Raw genomic sequence first — 20,294 nt, forward strand, 5'->3', positions numbered from 1 at the left:
CCATTATGCTCCGCTGCATCATCTATGCAGCAAGTTTTGTATTACGGTTTTGGTTGTTGGGAGGTAGGGAGGGACCGTATTACTGGCAAGTTGGGGTTGCTTCAGTGAGAGGGGTTACTAAAGGGGGGGGGGGAAGAGGGTTCTTTCAGATATGGCACGTTTGCAACAGAGCAGGACAAACTGGTTAACAACTCCACATTTACAGTCATACTCAATGAGCAACTATTGAACTGCACATCATATAATCTATGGCCTCATGGCTGACACAGCCTCCACTGGGAAACTGAATATCATCACATGGAATGTTCGGGGGTTGCGAGACCCACGAAAAAAGCGCCAGATAATAGCCTACCTGGATAGACACCAAATTAACATAGCGCTGCTATAGGTGACACACAGCAACCCAAGTCATCATAATAATACTTTTGTGCAGAAATGGTCGGACCACCACATTTTCTCTTCCTATTCATCCTATGCGAGGGGCACGGCCATTATAAAAAAGCGCACACCCTTTGTCCTGGCGGGCGCGCTCAGCGACCCTGCTGGGAGGTACTGCCTAGCGTGGGGTAGATTGGGCATGGACTCTGTAACCCTGGCATGCTGCTATGGCCCCAATGTAGACATCCCTGACTTTTTCACCACTCTCTGGGGCAAGATCATGGAGATAGGCTCCACCCATGTAGTATGGGGAGGAGATTTTAATGCGGTGCACGACCCTACCATTGATCGGTCCAACCCAGCCCCACACCACTACACAAGATCCTGTGCGGCTCTGCAGGGCATAACCAAAGCAAGCTCCCTGATAGATACATGGCGACACATGCACAAAGGCACACATTTCACTACGCAGGCCGCATTGTGGGCATGTCTGGATTACTTGTTCCTTTCTCGAGGACTCGGACCTTCCATAACAAACGTTACACACTTGGCACGCACATACTCAGATCACTCTCCAGTTCGGTCGACACTGACCGCGCCAGGTTATGGCACCCCGCGCTGCGGATGGCGGTTGCAACCCTCTGCACTTTTGGACACAGTTTTCCATGCTGACCTGGGAGAGGAAATACATGACTAATGGAAGCAATGGGTCAGTGGAGGAGGTGGGAACCCTTTGGGAGGCCTTTAAGGTCACCATACGGGGTATTTGCATTTCCAAGAGTGCCGGGGCACTTAGGGATATACAGGCCACATTACGGAAACTAGAGATGGAGTTGAAAACATTAGAGAAACAGCTTACTACTGGTCCAAATAGAGAGACCCTGCGGAAATTCCACGACACACTCTTTGACTACACAGACACTGAGAATCGTGAAGTTAAATTCAGGGGTAAATACTGGATAGCTAGGAGATATGGGGAGGGAGAGCCCCTGGAAAAGCGCTCGCCGAGACTATATGCAAGCCCCGTTTTTCCAATTACGTCCTGGAAATACAAGGACCAGACGGTATACCCCATTGCGACACTGCGGACATTCTCAATGTCTTTAATGGATATTACTCTTCGATCTACACTTCCACTAGAACTGACTCACTTGATCTCGAAGAGTACTTTAGCGACGTGGCATTGGGATGGCTGGGTGATATGCAGCGAGAATTCTTAAGCGCCCCTTTTGAACTAGATGAGGTAAGCGAGGCTATAATGCACAAACAGTAAGGAAAAGCCGCGGGGATGGATGGTATACCCATCGAGTGTTACAAGACATATATAGACCAACTAGCTCCCATCCTTCGCGAAGTATACAAAGAATCACTGGAATCCAAGGCACTCCACCCCCCTCCATGAGGGAAGCATTGATAACATCCCTACGCAAACCAGGAAAATCACCAACCAATTGTGACTCGTATAGAGCTCTATCCCTGATTAATTGGGACACTAAAATCCTGGTTAAATTTATAGCCAACAGACTCAGTCTCCTCATGGATAAATTGGTCCTTCCCGATCAATCAGGTTTTATACCTGGCAGAGCTACGAGGACCCTCTTCACAGTTCTGCATAATGTAGCACCGGAACTCCCCTTGGTTGTGGTATTCCTCGATGCCACTAAGGCATTCAACTCAGTCGAATGGGACTATATATTTGAGGTAATGAGGTGAATGGGCTTCCCCCACTATTTCTGTCATGGTTACAACTCCTCTACCAAAGACCCATGGCCAGAGTTCTCATTAATGGTCACATCTCCCGGCCTTTGAAATCACCAGGGGCACAAGACAGGGCTGCCCATTGTTGCCCTTACTCTAGCGGTAGAACCATTGGCGGCAAAACTTCGGCAGCATCATCAACACAGGGCACTCCAATGTAATTTATGACAGATTCTCGTGTCTCTTTATGCAGATGATATCACCTTATACATCCGACACCCGCAGGAGAATCTAAATCCCATTTTACGGGAATACATAGTATTTGGCCAGCTATCCTGTGTACATATTAATTGGCAGAAATCAAACCTTTTCCCTCTCACCACATCGACCCACAACTTCTCCCTAGACTTCCCGCTAGAATGGTGTGACACTGATTTGAGATATTTAGGGATTCGCATTTCACGAGACAGAGAAGAACTGATGCATCTTAATTATGGAACAGCAATCGAGCGCATCAGGGAATGCTTCACCCGTTGGATTGCATTACCATTGTCTTTAGTGGGGCGAGCGTCCCTTATTAAAATGGTTATTCTCCCACAATTACTTTATTTGTTTTTAAATAATACTTTTCACCCCGGGGGCTACTTCTTTCAAACGCTACGAACTGAAATGATCAGATTGGTGTGTGTGGGGGTGGCAAACAATCATGTTTGCATTGGAGCATCCTTACAAGACCTTATGCGCAGGGAGGCTTCGAGATTCCCGATTTTGAATTCTACTATCTAAGTGCACAAGCTCACTATGCTTATTATTGGGTACATCTTCCCCCATACATGCCACAAGTAGCAGCAGAACATTGGCTGGTCGACCCCATACCCATTGAAGGTGCCCTCCACATTACTGCAAACCCACAGGACAAAGACCCACACTACACTCGCATGCACGATCACGGCTTGGAATCGCATAAATATTATCATGCACAGCTCCATGCTATACTCCCCTTCAATCCCTCTCATGTACCACCCTAATATGCCACTCCTACAAGCGACAGCTTTTAGACGACTCGCGGAACGCATTCATGTCAGTACATGGGGTGATCTATACCAGGATGGCAAATTTCGCACCTCTGCCCTCTTCTTCCATGGGCATCATTTAACCCCCTCTTAGACATCTTTCTATGTGCGTCTTCAACAGGGCATACGCTCAAACACTCCGGAGTTCCCGCAGGAACGCCTTTGCCTCATCCCCCTACATCTGATGCGGAGCGCAACCTCCCCGAAGAGACTGGTCTCCATGTTATATCACACACCATTCACAATCAGTGTACAAGGTCCCCATGCCCTGCACGCATACACTGGGATTCAGAGCTTGGTTATATATTGTAAGACGACCAATGGTCATACTGTTGCCTACAGACAGAACAAACATCGGCTAGCAGTAGGCTACGAATCACACACTTCAAGTTCCTCCATCGTCTATATTACACCCCTGCCAAGATGTATAGGTTTAAACTCATGGATTTGGACCGATGTGACAGATGTGGGAGCCCAGCTGCGGATTTTATGCACTTGGCCTGGGACTGCCCGGGTGTACATGAGTACAGGGGGCAAGTCCTCGAAGCCATAGAACAGATGACAACGCTAACTATTGAAAAAAACACTCTCTTTGCCTTACTGGGATACACCAAACACTTCACTAAATCGCAATGTAAATATGTCTCCCTAGGCCTATTGATGGCAAAGAGAAGAGTTGCTTGTCGCTGGGGCAGGGGAAGGGCGCCTAGGTTAAAGGATTGGATGTCTGATCTGTTGTATTGTACAGGAACAACTGTCTCACTATGCTGAACTATTGCGGTGTGCATCACGACCTAGAGATATATGGAGCCCACTCACGAGTTACTTGCTCACACACCCCGGGGCGAACCCAGGTGATCATGTTTCACCAACCAAATCCTAAACTTTGTCCCCCGCCAAACATAAATATTATTGTTAGTTCCCACATTGATCATTTTGTCTAAAGCTCCTCTCTCCGCTGGACACCTCCAATGTTACCAATCAATCCACTGTTATCTAGTCCGCAGATATGCCTTGCCACTGTTGCTTCAATTCGTAGCTGAATCATGTCCTTACAGTTTATGTCTCTCAATTTTTATATCTTTTAATAACCAGTAGTATGCAATGTACAGGGGATATGAAAACCGTCTCATACTTGTATCGAACTATGCTCACCATCCACAAGTGTATGCCTCTTCAACTGGAGCTATCAGTATACAGCTATTTTGTCATGTAAAAAATTGGGGGGAAAAAGTTTTAAAAAAAGAAAAGGGAGGAGAGGTATAGACCAGTGATCCTACTTACAGAAAGAGGTACGATAAAGTATGGACGGCATGACTGAAACACTTCAAACACATGATAATTAAGATATAAAACAACATCAACACTATGTGTGCTCACACTGCACATAATATAGCGCAACTCGACCCGAAGATATCAGGTATCAGATCGCTTTACATGAGCACCAGTTGCATTACAGACGGACACATTAATTTTTGTTAGGCGTGGGGAGATTAAGGGCTAGATGTAGGTAAATGTTATTTACCGATTCATAAATACCGAATTTTACCGATTCGGTATTTATGAATCGGTAAATATGAAGGGGGGAGATGTAGGTATTTCCAGATGTTGAAATACCGATTCGTTAATATTCGGTATTTACCGATTCGGTAAATACCGAATCGGTATTTCCTATTGATTCCTATGGGCTGTGAAGCCCATAGAATCAATGGGAAATACCGATTCGGTAATGAATCACAGGAAGTTGAGCGTCCCTGCTAAAACTCGAACCCGGTTCCCCAGCTTCGAGGTCAACCGCTCTAGCCGTAAAGCTACATCCTCTCCATTAACACCTTCACACCTCTACAAAGCTATAGAGGTATACAACACTCATATGTCCACACCATGCCGAAAACATCCTCTCACCCCCCCTCCACCCCCCACCCCCCCCGCGATAGTCAGACTGTAATGGTTAGGCAAAGCTACAGAGTTTGTAAGAATCAAAGGCCTTCATTTGCCCCCTCCCCTAAAATTACACTGCATAAGTCCATTACCGTTGACCGGGTTACATAAGGTGGCACTGCACTGGGCTTTTGTATAATAGATTATCTTAATCAAGGTGATGGAATATTGTTTGCGTCTGCATCAGATTTTCAAAATTCAATCAAAATCTTTTTGGGGAAAAAAGGCGCTGGAGCAGAACAAAGGAGCTGGTCAACAGGGAAAGTCTAGCAAAGTTTGCGGATTTATGACTTAAAGTGCCCTAACTACAGAACATGTTGGAGAAGGCTGAAAGTGGTCCCCAGGAGCTGGTCGCCCTATATGCATATATACTATGAGGGCCTTGAGACTACCAAATATATTACAGGGATTTAGAATTTAAAAAGTACTGTATGTCAATATTAAAATCTATTTCCCCAGTTAATGTGAATTAAATGAAGGGAATTTCGGACACCTCAGAATATTTATTTATTTTTTAACAGGACAGGTACTTGTATGAATTCCCTATTTCCAAGAATCTATTTTCATGCTGGTTTTTTGGAACCATATTATAACGGCCATCTATCTATCAATATAGCATATAAACAATTCCCCATTTCCGACCACTAACAAATACTTACCTAAAGAAGCTAAATATACTTCAGAGTCCTGTAGTGGAGCCCATGGCTTCAGTCCATTGTGTAACCCAGGTGCAGATGTGTCATCGAATGGTGCAGCATTTAAATCACTCTGTTTTTCTTCAGAAGATGCATTAAATGAATCTGCAAAGAGTTCGTTTGTAACATCTCGGCTTTCTGGATTTGGTAAACTGGAGCAGATTTCAGCCCAGAGTTCCTGGCCTGGCCTTGTAACAGCAGATTCAATGCCCTCAATCATTTTCATTGAATCTTCAACTGGAGAACCAATCTGAAAAATATATGCAGCAATATAAACACTTAGGGATACAAACAGACAACATGCATAGATTGCTGGATTGGTTGATGAAAGGATAACAGGAGATAAAGGGCTACATGTTCTTAATATATGGACATCCTTTCAACTGCCTAACTGACTCCGAGCCCCCCACCGAGATGTACTTTAATAGGAGTGATCCCACAGTTTTTTTTTCCTCACTAGCATAGCAGGAGGCTTGGCTGGATGCTCCTATAGTGGAGGCTGGCTAATGCCACTTCACCAGACATGGAGGTACCAACTACGAGTCGAGTGAGAGGAATGGTTCTTTTAACGGGTATGCCCAGCAAAGTAGTCAACAGGCAACCTCCAGGAACAATTCAGCCCCCTACAACTTAGGAGAGCCTCAGCATGTTTAGGCTTACAATTAATTCATCCATTAAGTGCCTCTGCAATCACATGAGGAAATATCACTAGATGATGGGTCCCTGAGCTGGGTAAGGTCAGTCAACCTTTCCTATCCTTGTAGAAGGCCATGGGTCTGCACCTATATACAGTACTTTTAGCCTTGTCTGGTTTATGGTTGCTGTAAACATTTAGAGCAGGAGCTTTAACTTAAACCTGACCCAAACAATTTATCTTGCTTGGCAGCTCTACACAAATTAAGATGACCTCACTACGTGAGGTTAAATTGTGTCCAGCACAGTATACATACTGAGGCCATCTGTGGACTCTCCCCTTTGTGCTTTGCAAAGACTGAAAACTGGAAGAAGGAAGCTGAGAGCATCCATCAGAGTGCTCCCTGCAAATCTACTTTCACTTGACAAACCAGCCTGTGCATTCCCTCCTTTGTGGAAGCCCAGCACGAAAACCCATGAAGATGCCTTCTATTTCGATTGCCCGGGGTTATGATTTTTTTTAACCTCCCATCTAGACTGGATTGGCTCTTGCTTTCTGCCAGTGCTAGAAATGTACTATACGTAATGGTTCCCTTGAGCCTGAATGTTACATTCAAATGTCATGGGGAGTTTCTGCTCTATCAGTACAATGGGATGCTTGCCCACTAACAGGACTACGCAGTTGTCATGGTGCTCAAGGCTGAAAACAAATCTAGGACTCCAGCAGAATCACTTCATCCGTCACTTGCCATGAAAGATAAATACAGTTCTAAACACAAAGTGATTATGTCTTAAATAACTTCAACAAAGAATATTTGTGGTTTAAATCTTTTTTTATTGAATTTTGCAATTAGAACAATAGCCGCCACCTACATCCAGTGCCCGGTTGGGAGAATCATTATAGGGTTTTTTTTTTTTAAACTTTATTTTTTCAGCAGAATAAACAATACAGTCCCCCCCGAATTGGCATCAGTATAGATAAATACAGGTGTACACAGTTGACAGTCCCAGCACGGCTTCAACAGTTGCAGATAGAACAGGAGATGCAAGAATCAGATCCACGGGATACAGTGCAAGTATAGAAACTGACAATAGGTAACATGTGCGCAGTCGTCAGGGCATTACCCCAGCCCCTACTCTCCCTCCCCATCACCCGCCACCCCTTCCTCAGGTCCCGATTCCTCGGATGAGAACAATGCAGCACTAGTAGCATCGGAGTCGCTGTCAGCCGACCCCACAGCACACATCATACGCCATGCAAGCAAGTACTCCTGTAGCCGCTCATCTCTACGCGTATGTTGCATGTGCGTTTCTTCAGCTAATGTCCATTCCCCCACATCCCGAAGCCAAAATATCATGTCTGGTGCCCTTTGTCCCATCCAGGTGATAGCCACCCGCCGTCTAGCCAGCACCAAAAGCAGCTGCAGCATCTTATATGAGAGATTCCTCTTCCCGTGACCCTCCGGATGTGGGCTACTACTACCCTCCAGAAGTCCCCGACCAGCGGGCACTCCCAAGCTAAATGGAGAAATCCGGCTCCGACTGAACCACACCTAGGACAGGCATCCGATTTATCCGCCGCAATGCGGTGCAGAGCAACTGGGGTTACGTAAGTGCGGTGCATGAAATTAAAATGGATCAATTTGAAACGTGCGTTACACGACACCTTCTTGGTAAGCGTCCCTACCCGTTTCCGTTGTCCCGGGTCTAAGGCAACCCCTAGATCCGCCTCCCAGGCCGCCCAGGACGGGGATATCGGAGGCGCTGAGTCGCATCTCATCGCTGTATAGAAAAGCGTTATCAATCGCCGTCCCGTGCCGCACGATAGCAGGATATTCAAAGTATGGGACACCTGGGGCGCCTCAGGGAACTGTGGCCATGTCGCTCTCGCCATGTCCCGTAGACCTCCATAGTGAAGGTATTGGCCCCCAGTGAGACTGAAGGCCTCTATAGCTCTCTCCAGGGTCACGAAGGACTCGTCCGGATACAAGTCTGCCAATGTGTCGCATCCGCCCTCACGCCATTCCCGAAACGACATGTGCTCCTCCATTAGTGTGACCGGTGCCAATATCCATATTGGTAGCTCCCTATGAAAAGGGGCCCGTCTCAGCACCCTTTCCACCACTCGCTGCCAAAGTCCCGCAGTATGTCGGACAATATACGGCAGGTCGCCATCCGCTCCTCTGCCTCGCATCAGAGCCACCTGCAACGCCTTCTCATCTGCGCTACAAGCCAGGAGTCGTAATTCCCAATTGTCCGCGCCCGCGAACCAGCGCGCAGCTGGTATAAGTTGGGCCTCGTAATAGTATAAATCAAAGCGCGGGGCTTCCAAGCCCCCCTCCTCCCAGCGTCTGACCATCGTACGTAACGCAACTCTGCTGCGTCTGCCTGCCCAAAGCAGGGAGGTGAGCATTGTATTAAGCTTGTTGAAGATTCGAAGAGGAAGAGGACAGAGGGTATTCTGTAGGATATACAATACTCTAGGCAGCATCACCATCTTCGAGACGGCCAACCGTCCCATGAGAGAGAGTGGAAGCGTATTCCAGAAGGATACAGACTGTTGTAGAGAACTGAGCACACGGTCGGCGTTCCGGGCCAGCAATTGTTCATCAGAGACAGCCACCTGAATACCCAAATAGCGGAAGGCCTCCATCTCCCACCGCAGTCCCAGGGGCGGGAAACCCACACTAGGGTCTTCACCGCATCCCGCCAGGGGAAAGATCAGGGATTTCTCAGGATTAAGACGCAGCCCAGAAGCTGCACCAAAGCGTTCCAAGTGGCGTAACAGGATCGGTAGCGACTCCCGTGGGGAGGTCAGGTAGAACAACGCATCATCCGCATAAAGCGAGACCAGGTGTACCACATCCCCCACCCGTATTCCCCAGGGAGCCATCTCCGCACGTAGCGACACCGCTAGGGGCTCAATCGCCAGAGCGAACAGGAGCGGTGACAGGGGGCACCCCTGACGGGTGCCCCTGCCCAACTGCCACTCCTCCGAGCGGGCCGCTCCGAGCCTGACCCTGGCTGTAGGCGCACTGTATAGAATAGGAATCCAGGCGCAGAAAAGGGGCCCCACCCCCGCCAACCGAAGCACCTCTAATAGGTACCCCCAGCTAACTGTATCGAAGGCTTTAGCCAGGTCTATCGAGACCAGGACCTGAGGATCCTCCGTATTGCGCACCTCATGTAGAACGTGGTTCAGGCGCCGGAGATTCATGGCGGTGTTGCGGCCTGGAATGAACCCGCACTGATCATAATGAACCAGGCGCGCCATATGTGATGCCAGCCGGGTGGCCAAGATCTTAGTAAGGATTTTGGCGTCGGTATTGATTAAAGTGATTGGCCGGTAGGCCGTGGGATCACAGCCATCCCCACCCGGTTTTAGGAGCATGCAGACTTCACCCTGCTGCATGGTGGGCGGGAGCGCGGCTCGCTCCATCGCTTCATGGTAAACCTGCAGGAGATGGGGCGTGAGGGTATCAGCAAACGCCTGGTAAAACTCTGGGGGGAAACCGTCTCCCCCCGGCGTCTTAGCCTTCGGTAGGGCGGCTAACGCCACCTTGACCTCATGAAGCGTCACTGGAGCATCCATGTCCTCAGCATCCTCTTTAGAGAGGGTCTGAAGGGGCAAATCCCGGAGGTATGGCTGATATGACGCCTCTGTCACCAGGGGGTCAGCAGTATAGACCTTCTGCAGATGTGTGCGGAGCACCGCAAGCAGGTCCCGTTCCGAGTGTACCAGGACCCCAGCGGGATTTCTCAACGCAACGATCCGCGCAGGGGCCGATTCCCTTCGGAGAATCCAGGCCAGCAATCGGCCCGACTTGTCCCCCTCTCGGTGGAGGCGTTGGCGAGATCGACCAAGAGTGAATCTACCCAGCCGGTCCAGGCCCTCTCGGGCCGTCTGCTCAGAGTCCATGTTGAACCCATACGGGTCCGGTAAGGATTGGTAGTGGCTGAGGCGCTCCTCAGCACTTGCGAGGTCACGGAGCAGCTGCTTACGGACTCCATATGTCACACAAGCGCCTCGCACGACTGCCTTAAGGGCATCCCATTTGGTCGCAAAAGGGATATCACCCACTTCCCAGTTCAGGTCCAAGTAGGTACGCAGGGACGTCTCCACATGGTCCCGTCCCACCGGATCCTGCAGAAGATCCCCTGGCATCCGCCAGGTCCTTGGGCGGGAGGACCGGTCCACCCACTGTACCATGCACGTCACGGGTGAATGGTCGGATAAAAACCGGGCCTGATGTGTGACCGATAAGACAAGGGATGCGCCAATGTTGGCAGCAAGGACCCTGTCGAGCCTGCTATGTGTATTGTGTGTGGGGGAATAACAAGTGTAAAGCTTCAGTCCCGGATTGCCGAGGCGCCAGATATCGACAGCACCCAGATTATCCATCACCTCCCGGAGTCGTGTCGTCATCCAAGGTTTCGTACCCGCCCGGGGGGGGATGCCTGTCCAGTAGTGGATCCAGTACACAATTAAAATCTCCAAACCAGAGGAGGGGGGCATCCAAGTCTGTCGCTATAAGCTCCTGCAGGCCGGTAAAGAAACTCGGGTCATCTACGTTAGGTGCATAAGAGTTCACCAGCAGGAAGTCCCTCCCATCAAGTTTTACTCGTATAAGAACATATCTGCCCTCAACATCTGCCTCAACATACTGGACTGCTAGGGGAACCCCTGGAGCCACCCGGATCAGGACCCCCCTAGCATACGTAGAGAAGGAGGAATGGAACATCTGACCCCTCCACTTCTTCGCCAACTTAAGAGCACCCTCTTCAATCATATGCGTTTCTTGTAAACATGCCACCGATACTCCATGCCGACGAAGGAAGGACAGCACCCTATGCCGCTTGGAGCAAGTACCCAGGCCACGCACGTTCCAAGTTAAAAATTTGAATCCCATAAGCTTTGGTCCTGCCCATCCGGGCACCCAAGTTTAACCTCTGCAAACAGCCTCCCAGGGGCGCGAACAGCAGTACACACTATGCCAAAAACAGATTCCCCCCACAACTCCCCCTAACCCCACATTACCCGCAACCACCCAACCCCTGAAATGGTCCCCCCCTCCCCCACCCATGAGCAGGAATGACGCAACAAGAAAACACACCATCCCGCCCATCCCCCGCCAGCGCCATCCAAAAACAATAGGACTCAACACCCCATCAGAACCAGTCCGTCCGTCCCCACCCGCGAGCAAGAGGACAGCAACAACCAAAACCGCTACTCTGCCCTTCCCCTGCCAGGACGTGCACAGCCACCCCATACAACACGCGCACCCACACTCACACACAACCAACTAGAACCACCCACCCTCCCCGAGGACCCAATGTTCCAGGACAGTCTCCGGGAATGTTCATGAAAGACAGTTCCAATGCTGGGCTGGGCTGGGCTTGGACCTCGCACCACATCACCTCGGCCAATAGGGTATCCATCCTCTGCTCAGCCCACCAACCAGGGTTCCCAGCACCAGGTAGAGACAGCATTGGGAAGACAAAAGCCAGGAGGAGTGGCCCACCCAACCTCCCAGGGCAACAACATTTTAACAAGACAGTACCTCATATCAGAGTTCACTCAGGTCGTGTTTCGGAAAGGGCAGTTTCCGGTATCACCGGGGGAGCAGAGTGTACATCCGGCAAAGTTTCCTGCAAGGTATCCGGGACCAGGATCTCACTAGGTGCAGGTGCCTCAGGTGACTCTGGAGCGGCCCCCGCCGTCGATGGTCTCACGTGAAGCGCCCCATCTTCTCCCACGGTAATCCGGGGCTCGGTAGAACCCCGAGATCCAGATCTGCGCCTCCCTCTGCCTCGCCGGCGCCTGGGTCCCCCAGGTCTCGCGGGGGCCGCCTCGCTCACCAGGGGGTAGGTCATCTCCTCGTATCTCGAGCCACTCCCACACCTCCGCCGGGGACTCGAAGAAGTGAGCGCGTCCTTGGGAGAGCACCTTGAGTTTGGCCGGGTAAAGGAGCATGTATTGTAGCTTCATGTCCAGAACTTTCTGCTTGACTCCCAGGTAGGGCTTCCGTTGCTCCTGCACCTGTTGAGTATAGTCAGGGTAGATGGAAACACGGCTATTTTCAATGGTGATGGACTCCATTTCTCTCGCGGCCCGTAGAATACAATCACGATCTTTATAATTCAGGATCTTTGCAATGATGGCTCTAGGTGACTCGCCCGGGCGTGGAGGGGGAACCAGGGCCCTGTGTGCCCTCTCAATGACAAAGAGACTGGACAGGCCGGTCGGGCATAGCTGGGTACGGATCCACGTCTCCAAGAAGCGTTCAGCGTTCCCCGCCTCAAGGCGTTCCGGTACACCCAGGACCCTGATGTTACTCCGACGGGCCCTGCCTTCCGCAACTTCAGCTCTTCTCTCCAGTGCACGGGTAGTGGACGTCAGGTGCGTGACCGATTTTTGCAGGGAAGCCACTTCAGTTTGTAATTGTGCGATGTTGCCCTCCGCGTCTGAGACCTTGTCTGCCACCTTACGGAGGTCCGTCCGGAGGAGGTTTACATCGATCGATACAGTCTCGATCTGTCTCTCCAAGGCAGAATGGGATCCCTGGATAGCCTTCAGGATCTCCGCCCCGGAAGGTTCATGCGGATCATCGCCCCCATCGTACGGTCCTGTTTGCCGTGTGATCCTCTGTGACGGCAGTCTTGGGGTGGTATACTGCACGATGGTGTTGGGTTGGGAGGATTTCGCAGTCCTATCCTTGCGGGTTGCCATCTTGGGGGGCAGATCGGGAGCCCCCACGAAGCGTCTCAGCTAGGACTCGCCCGATCCCACCGGTTAGGTACAGAGCCCAACGGCAGAGCGAAGACGGGAGGACCAGGAGAGAGGACAATTCAGCAGGCAGCACCAGGCAGATCCGGTCCAAGCAGTGACTCCCGCCACTAGAAAAGGGAGAGCGTGGCAACCAGCGTTCACGATGCACTCACCGGGCCGGGCGGGAGGATCTCCAGCAATCAGGTCGAAAGCAGCCTACCAGCTGGCACCCCCCCCAACCAGTGCACCCTGGGCGAGCCCCCTCAGCTCCCAGGTGTAACAGGCCGATTTTCAAGCCTCTAGGGGTAGGGCGCACCACAGTCCGTACTCCGCTGCCACGCAGGAGGGGGGCCGCTCCGGCAGTCGAGCAAAATGGCACGTAGTCCATGGGGGGGGCCCAAGTCGCCCGTCTCCCTCTGAGGTCGGCACCGCAGGTCGCCACTAGTCTCAGCGCCAGTGCAGGCTCCACGTGGAAGGGCCGCTGTAGTCCTCCGTAGTAGGGACGGAGGTCGCAATCCCCACAGCTGCAGGGAAACCAAAGGGGGCAGCCCGCGCAGGCCGCAACGGCCCTCAGTGCAGAGGCGGGCCCCAAGGCCAACAGTTCCGGCTGGACCAGCGTCAAGCTCTCGGCGATCGCACCGCCTCAGTCCCCTAAGTCTCGCGTAGAGCCCCAGGTACCAGGGGAATCGCTCACCCGGAGCTGCTCTCCGCAGCCAGGGAGCTCTGGTGCAGCAGAGGATCGGCGGGGGGAGGGACAAGCACCTCAACCCCCTACACGGGTCAGCGGGAGTCACCGGGCCCCAGTTCAGCCCTCCACTAGCCTCTCAGGACGTCCGCTATACATCTCCAACCATCAGGGGGTCCGACGTGGATGTGATCACCTCCGTAGCCGTGAAACGTCTTCTGCAAGCGGGCCGTACGCACCGCTACTCCCTCGCGCAGGCCCAGTCCGCGGTCTCGCGTAGAGACAGGTGGAGCCCTCAGAGCGCCGCTTCGTTCTCCGGCGGCGTCGCCGGGGCACCGGAGGCTCTCCTGGCAATGTGGGGGTCCCAGACGGAACGAGAGAGGATCCGGACCATCAGCACCCCTTTGGAGGGTCCAGCAAGGATCTTTTAGGTAGGATATAGTGGGTCCTCGGACGGAGCTGGTGAAGCTCACGTCCTGTCGTCCATGCTGCTTGGCCACGCCCCCCAGAATCATTATAGCGTTGATTAGAAAAGAATAAGGTAAAGTGTAGCAGTAAATCGAGGGAAAGAAAGAAGAGAGAAAAGTATCAGAGAGCTAATGATGGCCAAGAGCTAGGGCAGCAAAACAGGTAATTTCTGCATTTAAGTCAACTTCTGTGATGTATGTCCATCTGTCTTGGGGGGTATTCCTAGTGAGTCGAAGTACCCGTAGATATCTTGGGCATCTGAGTTCAGTGAATTCAGTTGACAAGAACTCTATAGTGGAGCCCCATGTTTTGTCAAAGCGATGAAGCTTATGCGTAATACCGTCTGTTAGTTTCTCCATGCCGATCACCTCCCATAGCTTATGTAGCCAATCCAACCTAGTTGGGACTCCATCTGTTCCCTATTTAGAGAGTAACACCTGCTTGGGAACACCCAGTGCCAAGGTAATGGCCCTTTCCCGGCAGGGCCCAAGAGGTTAAGTTAAGGCGTTGGGGAGACCCTGGAGTATGTAGCTAGGAAATCTAGGCATCCGTGTCATAGGTGGCATTTATGTCGAGTAGTTTTGAGTTCCAGAAGGGCTGTATCTTCGGACAGTGCCATAACACATATGAGAGTGCCCACTTGGCCGCAGTGGCGCCAGCAACAAGCGTCCCCCTGGGCTTCTAGCGTGCCACCCTGTCGGGGTGTAGTAGCAGTAATGTGCTATCTTGAGAAACATCTCTTTCCCAGCGGTGATGGAAGAGGAGCCCCCGGCTCTGTGTATTATGTCATGCCATTCTTTGGGGGAGAATTGTCGCTCGCACTCCGACTCCCATCTACGGTGTGCATGGAGACTTAACTCGCTGTGTGGGTGTAAGGAGAAAGGTATATATATCTGAAAGCAGGTGCTTGTCCATTTGTCGGGTTATAAACCATTTTTCAAATTTTGTTAATGGACAGCTTGCGTGTGGGCAGATATGTGGCTGACTGACCCAGTGTCGTCAGGCCAGACATTGCCAGTAGGCTGCTTTGGGAAAGCCATAGTTGGCAGATAGTTGGGGAAAGTCCATTATTCCTTCTATGTCGCAGAGGTCGCCCACCTTTTTACAGTTGGCTTCCTGCCATTTAAGGTAATTGTGTCCTGTCTGAGCAGGAGGGAATTCCAGGTGGCCTAAAAAAAGAATATTTAGACATTAGGAGAGAGGCCAAATGATGGTCTGCTTCATATACAATCAATAAAAGGCAACAGGTACACATGTAATAGTTATAGCCCACAAAGAGCGGCATTTAAGCTGCATCAGTTATCAAATGTACATAATCCAAGTGGTGTTCCACGGAATGAAGTATGTGATGCAGTGCTAGTGAGGTGTGCAAAATGGTGAACAATTGATAAAAATGATAAACACAAAACAGATAATTCAATTATTATACAGGCAAACTGTAACTTTGCAAAGTTCTCGTCGAATAACAGAATATTGCAACCAGGCATTGGCGTCTCGACCCATAGGATGTGGTTACCTTAGAAAGCGGGTATTCATCAGAACAAAATAGTGGATACACCTTGTATCGTAAAATAAGGAGACTATGACAAAGGGCAGTAAATCACCTCCACGATAAACGGTGTTGCTGCAAGGCAGATAGGGAGTGCTACACAAATTGATTAGGGATGTGTGATGAACAATGTATGGGTCTATATTTTCTTCAATGTGATAACATTTGTAATCTATTCTAGTGATAATCTTACTTTGTAGAATTTAAATTAACACATAATAAACCCTAATTATCCTAAAATATTACATTTGTGTGTACAGATACTGGTAGTTAAAGGGCAGGATTTCTTATTGCTACCCTGGGAGAGATACACAAATTGATTAGGGATGTGTGATGAACAATGTATGGGTCTATATTTTCTTCAATGTGATAACATTTGTAATCTATTCTAGTGATAATCTTAATTTGTAGAATTTAAATTAACACATAATAAACCCTAATTATCCTAAAATATTACATTTGTGTGTACAGATACTGGTAGTTAAAGGGCAGGATTTCTTATTGCTACCCTGGGAGAGAAATAGCTTCTCGATAAAGTCTCAGCATCTAAACATCCCCCTATCACTGTAAATATCGGGGGGGGGGGGGGGTGGTGTTAAAATTAGAGGAGAGGAGTTGGCCTAATGGCTAGGGCGGTCAACCTCAAATCTGGGGAGCCGGGTTTGAGTCTCGGCAAGACGCTGAACATCCTGTGATTCTGGGCAAATCACTTAATCTCCCCATGCCTAACAAAAGTTATGAATGTGTCCTCATGTAACGCAACTGGTGCTATGTAAGGCGATCCGATACCGGGTCTAGGTGGAGATAGATATAGATATAGATTTTCATTAAAGCATGCTGTTCACCCTGAATTCCCCTCCGGCCTCGGATTTCTTCTGCGCCATATATTCTGCGCCAGCCAGAGACGCAGTACAGCAGGCCCTGCTACATCAAGTATCCCTGACTTTTACTGGCTCTACGCTGTCCCCAGCGTGTTTGTGATCGAGGTATCGATGTGTCCGGAGACAGCCAGGAACCTCAGGCTAACGTGGGCAGACGGAGGTATTTCATCTCAACTGGGCGGGTTGTCTCCATTAGACAGCCCCTACCCACATGTGAACCTGGGAGGAACGGCGGTACGAGGGGGCTAAGGGAAGCAGCCGTGAACTGTGATCTGATCCAGAGGGTTCCTTCGCCACTCACCTGCAGCTTGCACGGACCCACTGTCCTTACTCGCTCTCCCACACCACCGTCTCAGCCAGGCCGACAGTGCATGCTGGGATGTGTAGTTCTACAAACTCTACACAGGTGTGCCAATTGCATCAGGGGGAGGACTTTTGGGTGCAAGCACGTATTTTAAACAGGATGGAGTCTAGAGGTGAAGGGCTTACCACAGTGTTGGGCGCTGAAGAAGGCTATCCCGCCGAAATGCATCCGCCGCAACTGTGATCTTTTCATTAAAGCATGCTGTTCACCCTGAATTCCCCTCCGGCCTCCGATTTCATCTCCTAAGGAATTCATTGATAGATGGATATATCTATCTATCTATCTATCTATCTATCTATCTATCTCAATGGTGGGGAGGGGAAATACCAGGTATGTATTCCTTTTCACCATGGCGGCATGAATCAAAGATATTACCCCTGGTGCCTAAGCCCCCGACAGGCTCAATAAAAAGAGGGAGTTTCATGACAGGACTACCATGGGACTGCAAGAAGAAGGCATACAACATCATTATGTGTTCTTCAGCTCCAGCATGTAGCCTTTGACCGCTGAAGTTTTTTTTTTTTTAAGTCTAAAGATTAAACTGAGGACAAGAACGAACCTGCAGCTTGTACCCAAACTGGATCCATCAGACAGCTGAAGTCTCTACCCTGGTCTGTCACTTTCCATGGCCTTTTAGGTCTTTTTTTTTTTTTAAATAGTCAATTTTTGGATTTTCTTTAAAAAAAAAATTCAATCATACCTACTGATAAGCTTTTTTTGTCCATTTGGTGTGTGTGTGTTTTTTTTTGTAATCATTCGACATTACTTTGCTACATGTCTTTGGGAAATGTATTCAACTTATTTCTTAACTTTAATGTTGTTTTGATGCTGCTGAAATAATTTACCAACATTTTCTCCGAGTAAAGTCTGACACTTAGGTCGCAGTTACCAAGGAACCAACATTTACCTTTTTAGGCAAAATATTGTTCAACTTTTGGGAGCTCAGCTACAGATAACATAGAAAAATAAGGCTACACTCACTTTGTCATCATTCTGGCTCCATACAGTACTCAGTTTATCAATGTCACAAGAACAAAATGTTGCGTTTACCAGGCAGTTATTCAAACTCGTGCCTTGCAAGTTTACTTGGACATCTCTGCAGAAGGGGCATAAACAAATGAGCTATTTTACCAACACTGCAGCTTGTGAGCTACAGGTTACACTTGGACCTCTACCATACATGCATGCTCCCACTGAGGTATCTTACATTAATTTTAGCCTGTGGCCTCCAGATTAAACAAAAGTGCATTAACCGGCTGGACTTATTTAAAAAGGATTGAGTCCTAGATTTAAGACACAAATATTATAACATCAGTCCTGGTGAATCAATACAAACATCTGTCACTTATTTTAACTGGGTAAACAGCCTTGCTTGTAGGGAAATCTCAGAAATCAGATACCCACCCCAATGCTCACCAATTGAGAAACAGTCTTGGAGCAATGATGTGTTGTGGGCTTGGACGTCAAGCCAGCAGGCTGTAATAGAGGGAGAAAGCAGGAGATGGTAGGGGGTAAAGATGTCAAAGCAATGCTGAAACTGACGAGAACTGGATTTCAGTATTGGCACATATTCTTCAGTCAGTGGCGGTTTCCAAGCTGCCCCTACAAATTGTCGCAGGGAAATACGTCCACACTAGGACACATGCAGCTGTGCTCTCACACAGTCATGCATCAAAAAAACAGGATGCATGACAAGGACGTGTGGTACATTATTTTTCCTCTCCAGATCACTTTACAAACAATTAGGAATTCCTTTTGCTTGAATTATGTCCTCGTTGGCGCAGTTGTTTGATGGTAAACTTAGGCCCCTGGGTAACTCAAACCTTGTAGAGATGAGTGAGCCAAAAAACATAAGCTGGGCAAGCAGATCCAAGCTTGAAAATTAGATCACATGCACAAGCCGAGCCTTGAAAATATTTGCTTTGTAAATCATGCGACAAACATTACCTAAAATATGATTACGTCTCTTCAAAATTGAAACAAGCATTGGCATAGCCAATAGGTCTCGCCATTGAGACCTTATAAGTGTTTTAGCCATGTTACAGTTGATGTTGTAGCACCAAGGATATTTTGCAGCATCACTAAATACTTATAATGTCCCAAAAGCGAGACCTATTGGCAATGCTAATGCTTGTTTTTAAGGCAAGTTAAACAGCAGCCCACGCTTCACACAGCTTTTGCTGTCCTGCTGTCTCATGCAATTAGAAAAAAAAAGCATAAATAAAATGTCATATTATATATATAATATATATATATTTAAAGGCTTTTTGGGAGTCCTCATCATCCATTTGTCTAGTCAACTGTCATTCACATTTTGCTTCCTCGTTCCACAACGTGGGCAATGGGTCAGTCAACTTCAGTTATGTGTTCTCTTACACTGTGACGGGTAGCATTTTCCTGAGCACATGTGCACACCTGTGACAAAAAGAAATACAACTCGATGCCAGGACTGGTGGGCAATACTTTACTTTGCCAATGCTTCTGTCCTCCCATTCTTTTCACTTCCTTTGCGTCATCTGTGTGTGTTTACACTATCTTCCAGTTACAGTAATGCAAAGTAAATAGTACAATAAACAATCATAATTTTCATGCGACATGCATTAAACAATAAAAGGGTTTCTTTAGCTGTTCTAACTTAATCTGCCCGCCAGGCAGCACTTGCACGGTTCCATTAAATTAGAAGAGATTGTAAATGTATTTTTACATTTTTATTGCAAGCACAAGGTTACCTTGTTTAGCCAGCAGCAATTTAGCTTTCTTTCCTGTCTTTTCACTTTTGTGGAAAATTCTTGAAATAAAAAAAGGTATTAAAGCAGCACCATCCTTCCAAGGCCAAAACATAGGTTTGACTATTGGTTCTAGGCAGACTGGTCTGAATCTTTTGAAGAAAGGCAGTAAGTGGCATCGAAGAAAGTAATGAGTAAAATAATTTCAAATGTAGCATTCACTTCAGGACTGATAGGAGTAATACAGTAAGACACACATTTTAATAATAGCTATGTTTGAAAGGCAAACAAATTGGCCTTTGTTGCTTCAGAAGGTCCAAAAAGACAGCATTACAAGTTTAGACCCTTATGATTCTACCCATTTCCTCTTAGACACAGAAGGGGTAAAAGCATTTGGTGCATTAGGCCCTTAACCGCATGCGCGCTAGCGGTTT

The 20,294-nt window shown here is 48.7% G+C and overlaps 1 protein-coding gene across 3 annotated transcripts in view; it reads right to left on the bottom strand.

Moving 5' to 3' along the window:
• The window catches only part of CCDC32 (coiled-coil domain containing 32), a 90,635-nt gene that overhangs the window by 47,770 nt on the left and 22,571 nt on the right, over positions 1–20,294 (bottom strand). For 2 of the 3 annotated variants that reach the window (XM_078659815.1, XM_078659816.1), the window contains exon 2: positions 5,750–6,035. In XM_078659815.1, the coding sequence (XP_078515941.1) occupies positions 5,750–6,035 (286 nt within the window). Of the gene's footprint in view, positions 1–5,749; positions 6,036–15,438; positions 15,510–20,294 lie in introns of all 3 variants that reach the window. The other variant, XM_078659814.1, reaches the window with a different exon arrangement.

The sequence above is a fragment of the Lissotriton helveticus genome, chromosome 9 (genome assembly GCF_964261635.1).
Source record: "Lissotriton helveticus chromosome 9, aLisHel1.1, whole genome shotgun sequence".
Classification (NCBI taxonomy): domain Eukaryota; kingdom Metazoa; phylum Chordata; class Amphibia; order Caudata; family Salamandridae; genus Lissotriton; species Lissotriton helveticus.